Source organism: Microtus oregoni, unplaced genomic scaffold (genome assembly GCF_018167655.1).
Source record: "Microtus oregoni isolate MIOR12 unplaced genomic scaffold, Mior012 000134F_ref0000037, whole genome shotgun sequence".
Classification (NCBI taxonomy): domain Eukaryota; kingdom Metazoa; phylum Chordata; class Mammalia; order Rodentia; family Cricetidae; genus Microtus; species Microtus oregoni.
The window spans coordinates 932,053-944,455 of NW_024544778.1; the positions used below are offsets into that span (position 1 = coordinate 932,053).

The 12,403-nt window shown below is 47.7% G+C and overlaps 1 protein-coding gene across 1 annotated transcript in view; it reads right to left on the minus strand.

Moving 5' to 3' along the window:
• Nucleotides 1-12,403, minus strand: part of LOC121444575 (coiled-coil domain-containing protein 57-like) — a 95,981-nt gene that overhangs the window by 27,094 nt on the left and 56,484 nt on the right. Inside the window, exons 16-18 of the mRNA XM_041646410.1 lie at nucleotides 10,014-10,126; nucleotides 2,413-2,544; nucleotides 1,726-1,942 (exon numbers count right to left, since the gene is read on the minus strand). Of these exons, the coding sequence (XP_041502344.1) occupies nucleotides 1,726-1,942; nucleotides 2,413-2,544; nucleotides 10,014-10,126 (462 nt within the window). The remainder of the gene's footprint in view (nucleotides 1-1,725; nucleotides 1,943-2,412; nucleotides 2,545-10,013; nucleotides 10,127-12,403) is intronic.

Here is a 12,403-nt window from a genome sequence, read left to right on the forward strand (position 1 = left end):
CTGTGTAGCCTTGGCTGTTCTGGAACTTCCTTTGTAGGCTAGGCTGACCTTGAGTTCTCAGAGATCTTTCTGTTTCTGCCTCCTAAGTCTGAGTGATGGGACATTTATTTACATCATCTTATTTGTACTGGCAAAGGACTAGAAATGACCGAAAAACAATTGTGAGAACACACCAGGACATAGATAGTTATCCAGTGGAGCAGACTGTGACCAGGGCTCACACCAGATGGACACCAGACTCATTCTCTGTCACTGCTGTGGGACCCTCAGCCAACAGCCTTTAAGATACTGATCCACTTCAAGGATGACCCCTGAGAAATCTCCAGTAGGAACAGATGGCCCAGATGTCAGAGCTCTATATCCAGAACAGATTCAAGACTGCTGCCTGAGATGATCAAGACTCACAGGATACTACAGTCAGGACTTGATGATAATTATAAATTTTCTTTAAGTCCCCATAAGATTATCATCACCCCCAATCAGCAGGAAGTAGCTTGGAATACTACGTCCACATTCCCCCAAAATGGACGATGGATATTTTCCTTTGTTTAGAATGTTGGTTACAAGTTTTTATGGATAATGGTCAGGAGAAAAGCTAAACAAAGAATATTAGATTCAGAGTTCCTGTTCCTTAAAAAAAGGAGGGGAGGGAGTGCTGTGGAACAATGGTTTGTAGCCTGTCAATTGTATTTTAATAAAACACTGATTGGCCAGCAGCCAGGCAGGAAATATAGGTGGGACAACCAGACAGGAAGTAGAGGCGGGTTAATGAGAACAGGAGAATTCTGGGAAGAGGAAATCTTGGTGTACCACAGAACAAGCAAGATGTAACTGCCTCTTTGAAAAAGGTACCAAGCCACGTGGCAAACATAAACAAGAATAATGGACTAATATAAGTTTTAAGAGTTAATAAGAAGCCTGAACTAATGGGCCAATCAGTTTATAGTTAAAAAAAAGATACTGATCCACTCTGGACGTAGTCTCATGTATTATCAATGCAGATGAAAATCACGCATGGGCCTCTTGGAAGCTGGATTCAGTTCCAGTTCCCAGGGCATGCAGAGAACTGCTATTGCCCCCTTTCTGTGAGTTTATCCCCAGATAAATAAACCTTTGTTATACTCCCTTTTGGGCGATTGTGGAACTCTTATACCCCAACATGATGTCACTTACTATGACTTTTTTTTTCCTTTTTGAGTCAGGGTCTCTCTATGTAGCCCTGGCTGTCCTGGAACTCACTCTGTAGAGCAGACTGGCCTCAAACTCACTGAGCTCTGTCTGCTTCTGCTTCCTGAGTACTGGGAATGAAGGTGTGCACAACCATGTCAGGCTTTTTGTTCATTTTGTCTGGCTTAAATTTTGAAATCACTTTTCCTCCCTCCACCCTTTTTGCTTGGTGTCATCTCAAATAGTCCCCCCAAAAAGAGCCTTTAGAGAAGTTTTCCTAATAATTTCACTGCGACCATTGCTGGCTCTTCTAGAGAAGCAGAGCACTCTCTCCTAAGGAGCCCTGGGGACACGGCGTGCGACATGATTCCTGACCATCAGGGCTCTATGATCATGGCGTGGGACACTCTGGCTCCCCACAAGAACTAAGGTATGCGGGCCTAGGAGATCGAAAGGGCGGAGAGAAGTCACTTGAGAACATGGCGGCCTGCTGTTCCCGCTCCCTTTGGCACCCCACTCTGTTAGTCAGCTTCCTTAGTCAGGAAGCAGCTCTCCTACCTGCTGCAGCTGAATCGTCCTGAGAGGGGACTCCCGAAAGGCTGGATCCCAGGTCCAACAGCTTCCAGGTGTCCTGCAGGGAACTGCTGGCCAGCGAAGATGACCTGTGGTGGTCACTTTCCTCGGGGACTTCGTGAGCCTGTGCTGGCAGCTTTGGGGACCTGTTTTCTTTCTGATGCGCTGACTTCCAGGTCTCTGTGGGGACTCTGTGCTGTCTCTGTGAAAGTTAGGAGGACAGTTGTCTTTGATAGCTACCCTCTCTTCAGCCCTGGGAAGTTCATAAAGGAGACCAGGACCCTCCTCAAGATGGGGATGGGTCCCTGGAAGGCAGCTGAGTGTCTGAAGCCCAAGTGAGTCCAGGATAGAGGTGTTGGGACAGAACCTTGAAGGCGGTAGTTCCTACCAGAATGTGAAGGGCGGGGTAAATGTACAAGGGCTGTCTTGGTGTCTGTCCCTCCCTTGCCCTGCCACTCTGCAATGAAGCACCCAGTGGGAAATCCATGGCAGACACACAGGGGTGAGACCTTTCCTAAGGTGCACAGAATGTTCAAGTTCCCACAATTTCCACACTCGAGTGTGTGGGGACACCAATCTCGGTCATATCCCAGTACCCACAGAAACCTATGATTACACTCCAGCTCCCATAAACACCCCCAGAAACCACCGCACCCCAGAATGTGGCTGTACCTGAGCAGGCCTTGGTGCCATGCCCGCCTGGGAGCCTCGTGTGGTGCTGCTTTTGCTGACCGCGTGGGCGGAGTGTGGTTGATCTTTCCCTGAGTATCCAGAAACACATTTTCTCTTGGTGTGCCTGGGGTCCTGCCATGAAAAGTCAAGAGAAATTCAGGAACTGATATCTTTGCATAGGAGCTTCCCCACAAGATTAGGAAGAAACATTCCCCAAACCCTGGGACTAGGGACTCTTCATTTGGTGACGGCCCTGCTTGTTTTACTACGTAGAATAAATTCAGTCTTCCTCCAGTTGACCTAAGTGCTTCTCACACCTTCTAGGGAAGGAAGCTGTGAATTCCAAGCAGAAGTCTCTTCCCCAAGATCAGGGCAGTAAAGCCCAGCCCAAGTCAGCACCTGGTGGACTGGTCCCTAACTGGATAATTCTGCCCATCACACAGTCTGAGTGCTTGCTTCCATCCATGCTCTGCAGACAAGTCAACGGGGAAAGAGGGGGGCATCAAGGAGAACCACATACATGGTGTGAAAGGAATTGTGGAAGAAAACAGGAAGGAAAAAGCGGCTGGGCCTTTGCAGAGCTCAGAGCAGTGGGCACCGGCTGTCTCCAGTGGACACAGTAGTGAGCAAACCCAGCACACACACTCTTGGGCTTAACTTAGAGCTCTGGCTGGCAGTGGTTCTGAGCTCCATCACTGACCTCTGCTTTCCTATAATGAGCATAGGTGTTTTGTCTGCGTGTGTGCTCATGCCTAGTGTGCACAGAGGCCAGAAGAGGGCATGGGATTCCCTGTGACTGGAGTTACAGATGGCTGTGAGCTGCCATGTGGGTGCTGGGAATCAAACCTAAGAGACTGGGAAGAGGGGTCAGAGCTCCTAACACTGAGTCATCTCTCCAGCTGTCTTTCGCTTGTTTCTTTCTTTCTTGTTTTCTTCTTCATTTTAAGGCAGGGCTTCAGTATATGGCCCAAGCTGGCTTTAAATCTCCACTCTCTTGCCGCAGCCTCCAGTGTTGGTAAGAACCACTGTGCCCGGCTTCTTGTCTAGAGTTTTAAATTATTTCAGTATGTGTAATAAGCAAATGTAGTTTTACATGAGAAGTCATCAGATAACAGGTGTGTCTTATTGCCATGGACGGCAGCCTTGTTTACTGGGTCTGACAATACCTGTTTGCAGTTTGAGCACTGACTGACTAGTGCAAGTGATTGAGAATTCCCACCCGGTTAGGGTGAAAACTCCTGGCGATTGCAGATGGCCTTTCGTAGGTCAGGAGCAGGAGTGCACTTGGGAGCGTGTGCATGCCTGTGTGGTCATGGAAGGTCTGGAGGAGGTGGTGGGACAGGTACCCCAGGACGCCCCAGTTTCCAGCAGCCTGTGTGGTCATGGAAGGTCTGGAGGAGGTGGTGGGACAGGTACCCCAGGACGCCCCAGTTTCCAGCAGTCTGTGTGGTCATGGAAGGTCTGGAGGAGGTGGACAGGTACCCCAGGACGCCCCAGTTTCCAGCAGCCGGGGAGCAGTGCCCTTCTGCTCTGAGCTAGGCCTCCTTTCTGGGCTCAGCCACCCTTCTCAATGCTTCCTTTATAGTTTCCTCCACGGGGAGCGTGGTCTACTGGGGAAACACCTGGGCCTGCCCTACTTTCTTCGGCCAGTCCAGCTCAGTTTCTTCTCTGACCAAACAGCTGACCTCCGCTGCTCGGCTCTTCTCTCCCCAGGCCTCTTTCCTGGGTGGCCTTGCTCTGTCCTTGCTCTGTGCTCTGTGTGTGTGGCCTCGGGCTGGCCGCAGGTGTGAACGAGAAGGACCACCTCCAGCTTGTTCCCCGGCCCTGCTTCCCCACCCAGCTGCTCAGGCCTAAGCCTTGATGATTTTTTTTTTTTTTTGATGTCCCGATATTCTTTTTTACCTTTTAGCTATGCCCTTGCCCCTACCATGCCGCACAGCCTCAGCAGCCTCCCCAGTGGTGGTCAGCATGTCACTCCCTGACCCAGAGCTGGTCTTCCCACCTGGCTGGGAATAAACTTAGAATCCACATCACCCCAGGGCAAAACCATCACTATTCTTTTAATTTATTTTAAGTGAACTGAAAAGACAAATTGCAGATTCCTTCTGGGAGGACACATTTGCAGTCATTCAACAAATATGAATCAGTACTGAGATTGCAAAAAAAAAAAAAAAAAAACCCAGCTGGTCCTGACTGGTGGCCTGTAATCCTAGCACTTTAGGAGCCCAGGCAGGAGGACTGCAAGACTCTGTCTCCACTATGCACACACAGCTCCAAGGTATAGGTTTGCTGGAACTGGATTAGCTTGTGGGAAGGACGAGGTGGAATGAACATTCCTGGGGCAGAGACACAAGACCTCAGCTCTTAGAAGACCTCCTACCCCCAACCTCAGCTAAAGGTGGGAGTGAACGGTGCTGGACACTGGAAGGCCCAAGGATGGATAGCTTGCAGGTCATGATGCTGTTCTGGGTAAAAGCTGCAGACAGAACTTCTTGTTTGTTTGAGACAGGGTCTTACTATGCAGCCTTGAATGGCCTGAAACGCACAGGCTGGCCTCCAACTCACAGCAATCTGACAGTTTCTGCCTCCTAAATGCTGGGAGTAAAGGTGCGCGCCACCACACCAGAAGAAGGTACTTCTTTGAGTGATGGAAAAATCTCCATCAGGGCAAAGGATTAAAATGGCTGGAGTTGACCTTTTAATGTTAGGGAAGGAACCCAGGGCCTCAGGCATACACTACACGAGTGCTCTACAGCTGAGCTACACCCCAGTCCTTGACCATAACCACTACGTCTGGCTGTAAGAAAATTTAAAAGTTGGGTGTGGTAGAGCAGGCCTTTAATCCCAGCACTTGGGAGGGAAAGGCAGACAGAGCTTTGTGAGGCCAGCCCGGTCTAAATTGTTCCAGGCCCTTCTCAGCTTCAGAGAAACTTTGTCTCAAAAAAAATTATAAGAAGGTTTTTAAAGATTTATTTTTATTTGTGTGTCTGTACTTATGAGTGCATATGCCCTGTGTGCATGGGCACTGGACCCTGTGCTGCGCAGTTTTCTGCCACCGTTACACAAACTACAGCCATCTGGGAAGAGGGAGTGCGGCTGAGAAAATGCCTCTATTAGACTGGCCTATAGAAAACGCCTCCATTAGACCGGCCTGTAGGAAACGCCTCCATTAGACCGGCCTGTAGGAAATGCCTCCATTAGACTGGCCTGTAGAAACGGTTGAGGGTTTCTTTTCTTTAATTAATGGTTGATACGGGGGGGGGGGAGGGCAGCCCACTGTGGAGAGCGCCACCTCTGACAGAAGAACGTGAAAGAACACTGAGTAAGGTCTGGGAACAAACTAAACAATCAGCGTTTCTCCACAGCCTCTGCTTTAGTTTCTTTTTTCTTTCTTTCTTTCTTTCTTTCTTTCCTTTCTTTCTTTCTTTTTTTTATTTTTTACCTTTTGTTTTCGGAGACAGGGTTTCTGTGTGTAGATAGGCAGTCCTGGAACTTGCTCTGCAGACCAACCTGGCCTCAGACTCACTGAGATCCACCTGCCTCTGCCTCCCGAGTGCTGGGTTTAAAGGTGTGCGCCACCACTGCCCTACTCCCTTCTGCAGTTTCTAGCTCCAGGTTACTGCTCCAATTTCCTTCTTTCGTGAAAGACTGTGATTGAGACATGAAAGTCAAATAAACCTTTTCCTCTCCAACTTACTTTCTGTCATGGTTTATCACAGCAATAGAAAGCAAACTGGCAGAACTTAGTGCCAGGACAGTGCTATTACTGTAACAGACCTCGCCATGTTGCTTTGAGATAACTGTGGAAGGGGTTTGGAACTTTGGGCTGGAAAAGCCTTTGAGTTCTCAGAGCTTAAGGAGCTGCTGTGGGAACTTGGGAGGTAGGCATGCTCAGAGCAATGACAGAGGTTTGGAAATCTGAGAGTCCTTCAAAGACTACCAGGGACATTCATGCGATTCTTTGAATTAAGAATCTCTGTTTTTTCTTTTGTTGGGGCTTAGGATCAGCTGTGACTAAGAAGAGATCAGTGCCTCTGAGGTCAAACCTTTGCTTTATTTATTTTATTTATTCTGGCTCAGCTGTGAAGAAGAGACCAGGACCAGGCAGTGGTCCCGTCCCTGCACTCAGGTGGCAGAGGCAGGCAGATCTCTGAGTTCAAGGCCAGCCTGGTCTACAGGGCTACGCGGAGAAACCTGATCTTTTGGGAAGTTGTTTCCTAAGGGTTAGCACACAGATGCGATGGCTCAGGCTCAGTGGCTGGCAGCAAACTTGGTAATGTGTAAAAATCTCCCACATAGGACTGGTTTGGGCAGCACGAAGCTGCAGGATTAAAGGGGTCATAGAGTGTTGACGAGGCTTGACCCTGTGAGAGGGCGGGGAAGCCATTGGTGAATTGCTGCCTCAATCGCAATGAAAGCTTTAGGGCTGGAGCTGTCAGAGGAGCCGCTGAGGCCTGATGACCTGAACAGGCTCAGAGTTCGTAAAGAGAGGCCAGAAAAAAGTCACTATCAGAGATGCAGCTGTGGGATGGCCGCAGGGAGCAGGCAGCTAAGCGCAGCCATTCCGACTTCAGACTCCAATTTACATGTAGGGCGAAATAAAGTTCAGGATCCGAAGCCCTAGGAGAGCTGAGAACTCTCCGGTGGCCCACCGCCTCCTCCTTAAACCACAGAAATAGCTGTTATGCACCTTTAGTTCTCTAGAAACATCATGGCTGTTCCTAACAACAGAAGGAACAAATCAGTCTGGTTGGCTGGACTGAAAGGCTTGCATTGTGTGGCTGTTGACAATAGTGGAAGGCATAGAGAAAGCCCCTAATCTTTGACTCCCGATTGGTGAAAAATGTAACTGTAACTTGGCAACAAGTATCTGTGATTTTTGTGCTTATGAACCCCTCTTCTGCCTCTGCTTGGGGCTCAGGAAAAACAAGGCTTCCCCGATTGATCAGTGACCCCACTACGTGGTGATTTATTATTATCTTTGGAACCCCTCTCGTGGCTCACAATGGAGTGGGTGTAACCTGAGCACCAAGAGCAGCAGTGGGCGTGGACTGGAGCCGGCCTGAGCCTGTGGGACCAGCTAGTGTGACAGAGAGGGCAGAGTCGGGGAACTGGGACTTCCCAAGCCTTCTGAAGCCCGTCAGGTTGTGAGTGGACCCCAGACATTGGCCGCAATCACTGGCACTGCTGAAATTCAGTTTTTGCTTTGCTCTGACTGTGAACCAGGTTCTTCGCTCTTGGAGTAAGAGTATTTTCTTTTTAATTGTTTTTATTGAGCTATATATTTTTCTCTGCTCCCCTCCCTTTCTCCACCCTCCCCACCTCCCCTCTCCCATGGTCCCCATGCTCCCAATTTACTCAGGAGATCTTGTCTTTTTCTACTTGCCATGTAAATTAAATCCATGTATGTCTCTCTTAGGGTGCTCGTTGCTCATTGTTGTCTAGGTTTTCTGGGATTGTGAATTGTAGACTTTTTTTTTTTTTGCTTTATATCTAAAAGCCACTTATAAATGAGTACATATGATATTTGTTTTTCTAGATCAAAAAAAAGTATTTAACTTGTTTTTTTATTTTACAGGATCCTATAGTTGATAGACTTTGAATTTTTAAAAGAAAAATTTGAACTTTTAGTGTTTAAAATTTTGTTTTTCAAGATAGGGTTTCTCTATGTGGTTGTCCTGGAGCTCACTGTGTAGATCAGCAAGCCTTCAATTCAGAAAGCTGACACGGGATTCTCCTCTGTATGCCATGAATACCATTGGTAAATAAAGAAGCTGATCTGGGCCTGTGATAGGGTAGAGCAGAGCTAGGTGGGGAAAACTAAACTGAATGCTGGGAGAAAGAAGGCGGAGTTAAGCTATGGAGCTGCTGCCACAGACAGACATGTTGGAACCTTGCCGCCCTCATGGTAAAATATAAAATAATGGAAATTGGTTAAATTAAGATGTAGGAGTTAGCCAATAAGAAGTTAGAGCTAATGGTACAAGCATTCTGTGTGTTTATTTCGGGGCTGGGCAGCTGGGAAACAAACAAGTGGTCTCCTACTACAGAGAGCCACCTGCCTCTGCCTCTGCCTCCTGAGTGATGGGATTAAAGACTTAAAGACGTTCTCTACAAGCCTAGCTGAAGCATTTACATTTTAAACACTGAGACTTGGTTTTTTTGTTTTTTTGTTTGTTTGTTTGTTTTTTGAGACAGGGTTTCTCTGTAGCTTTTTTTGGTTCCTGTCCTGGAACTAGCTCTTGTAGACCAGGGTGGCCTCAAACTCACAGAGATCTGCCTGCCTCTGCCTCCGTAGTGCTGGCATTAAAGGCATTCATCACTACCATGTCTGGTATCAGTTTCTGCCTCTGGGTTTCTGCCTTGACGTCCCTTCATGATGGATATGATTGGGTAAACCAACTAAACGCTTTTCTCCCCAAGTTGCTTCGGTTTCAATAGAAAGCAAGCTAAGATAGATTCCCTGGAGCTGTGGTTACTGAGGCTATAAGCTGCCTGACACAGGCACAGGGAGACAAACTGAGATTGTCTGGAAGGCAACATAACTCCCAAGTAATCTCTCCAGTCCCAAGACATTTTTATTAAAAATTAAATTAAAAAATTTATATTGAGCCAGGCAGTGGTGCAGTTTGAGGCCAGCCTGGTCTACAAGAGCTAGTTCCAGGACAGTCAGAACTATTACACAGAGAAACCACGTCTCGAAATAAACTAAATAAAATTATATTGGTAAAGATGAAAAATATAGTAACAGCCAGGCAGTGTGGGTGGTGCACACCTTTAATCCCAGCACTCAGGAGGCAATGGCCATCCTGGTCTAGAGAACAAATCCAAGGCTGCTACAAAGAGAAACCCTGTCTTGAAAAACAAAGAAACAAACCAACAAAACAAAGTAAAAATATGATAGCCATATGGGTAAAGCTATAGTACATCATATGTATGATTAATTGTTTAAAGCCATAAACAAATCCAGGAGCCAGGGACGGTCGGGCACTTCTGTAATTCCTGTTCTTAGGAGGCTGAGCAGGAGACCCGGGGTTCAAGATAGCCTGGGCTACACAATGAGACTCTGTCTCCAAAAAGCAAAACAAATAAAAAGCAAAGGAGCTGGAAGAGTGTGAGCGTGATGCTACCAGCACCACGGGGGGCGCTGGAGACAAGGCTCTCCCTGTGTCTTCTGCAGTTTGTCTAACGAGAACCTATACCCACCACGGTGGGCACTGGAGACGAGGCTCTCCCTGTGTCTTCTGCAGTTTGTCTAACGAGAACCTATACCCACCACGGTGGGCACTGGAGACGAGGCTCTCCCTGTGTCTTCTGCAGTTTGTCTAACGAGAACCTATACCCACCACGGTGGGCGCTGGAGACAAGGCTCTCCCTGTGTCTTCTGCAGTTTGTCTAACGAGAACCTATACCCACCATGGTGGGCACTGGAGACGAGGCTCTCCCTGTGTCTTCTGCAGTTTGTCTAACGAGAACCTATACCCACCATGGTGGGCACTGGAGACGAGGCTCTCCCTGTGTCTTCTGCAGTTTGTCTAACGGGAACCTATATTTCGCACTTAGGAAAATGTTAACGCAGATTTCTGAGGTGAAGAAGTTACCTGAGCTGTTGAGTGGGGCTGCAGCTGTCCCAAAGGTAGGCCACGGTCCAAAGGCACCTCACGGGGGTCCCGGGACTCAGAGGTGGGAAGAAGTGGGCAAGGAGTCAGTTTCCCTGGAAACAGGATCAGGAAAGGGTTGTTCCCCATGCACATCATACAGGATTTCTTGAACACAAGAACAGCAAACGACTTTTCAAAACCAAAGCAATTTCTACTCTCGAGAACTGGGGAGTACAGGTGAAGTGTGAGAGGTGCCACACCACCCCAGCAGAGCCCAGCAACACATGCGGTTTCCCAGCCTAATCCTAACCTGCAACACCAACCTGCAGACAGCTGCACAGATAGCAGGAGGGATTCATTTTTACCAACAGTCACTAAAACTGGCCTCGGGGCAGTGCATCAAAGTACGTATCTGCCTATACAGGACACACATGCACACACACACATACACACCACACACACACCACACACACACACACCACACATATACACCACACATACACACACCACACCCAACACCACACACATACACACCACACACTCCTCCCCCCACACCACACACTCACACACACATACACACCACACATACACATACACATACACACCACACATACACACACATACACACCACACACTCCTCCCCCCACACCACACACTCACACACACATACACACCACACATACACACACACATACACACCACACACTCACACACACACATACACCACACATACACACACCACACCCCAACACCACACACATACACAGCACACACACACTCCTCCCCCCACACCACACACTCACACATATACACCACACACACACACACACATACACACACCACACACATACACCACACATACACACATATACACCACACATACACACACCACACCCTCAACACCACACACATACACAGCACACACACACTCCTCCCCCCACACCACACACTCACACGCACACCAGACCACACCCCCAGCAGTCCCTGATGCTCTGGATGCTGAGGAGGAGGCCAGCCTGGACAACACAGCAAATCCCCTTTTTTAAAAAAATGGGGGTGGATGGGGCTAGAGAGAGAGCTCAGCTGTTTGGAGCACTTGTTGCTCTTAAGGAGGCCCTGTGTTCGGGTCCCAGCACCCACACAGTGGCTCACAACCATGTATAACTCTAATTCTGGTGAATCCAACACCCTCTTTTGACCTCCTCTGGCACCAAGAACATATATGGTACAGAGACATAAATGCAGCCTCAACACTCATACATATAAAATAAAATTAGAACCTAAAAGAGAGGGAAAAAATTAATGTGCATTAACTTAAAGCTAGGGCTGTAACAGACGGTTCTGTGCTCTTTCACGGAGGAATGATCTTAAAAGAAAAAGAACAATTTGATTTATTCATTTAACTTGATTTGTTTTAGGTTAACCTAAACAACTTGGAGGTCTTTTTGTTTTTTTTAAGCAGGTCTTGCTCTGTTGGCCAGGGTGACCCAGAGTTATCCATCTCCTGTGGCCTCCCATGTGCCACCTAATCTCACATAAAGACGATGGTTATCAGAGACACCTGGAACTTCCTCTATGTAGACCAGGCTGGCCTTGAACTCACAGAAGAAGAAGTAAAGCAAAGGAATGAAGATGAGGTGGCAGCTGATGGCCCCCCAGGAACTCAATAGCCACTTTAGAAGGCCCTGGAAAGTGACAGAAACACACACCCTACCACGGCGAGGTACACAGGGACAAGAGAGAAAGAGGAACAGCATTTAAAGGAACAAAGGCTGGAGTTTGTGTTTTTTCATCTTTCATGTGTGTACACATGGTTTTATTTTATGTGTGTAAAGATTATCTATGTGTGTGTGGAAATGCACGCATCTGTGTGCATGTGGACTCTGAGGTCCAAGGATGACCTCAGAAATTATTCTTTTTATTTTATTTTTTTAAATTAATTAATTTATTTATCTATTTATTTATTTATTATGTATCCAATATTCTGTCTGTGTGTATGTCTGCAGGCCAGAAGAGGGCACCAGACCTCATTACAGATGGTTGTGAGCCACCATGTGGTTGCTGGGAATTGAACTCAGGACCTTTGGAAGAGCAGGCAATGCTCTTAACCACTGAGCCATCTCTCCAGCCCCTCAGAAATTATTCTTGATGGCCCATTGACCTTATTCCTTGAGGCAGAGTCTCTCAACCAAACCCAGAGTTCACTGACACAGCCAAGCTCCATAGCTAGCTTGTTCTGGGGATCCCCTGTCTCTGGCTACCACATCAACTGGAACTGGGGATTCAAGTTCCAGTCCTCGTGCTTACTCACCAAGTACATAACCACTGAGCCGTTCCTAGTTGCTGTGGCTAGGTTTCCAAGAGGATGGAAAACAAACAAATCAATGTAT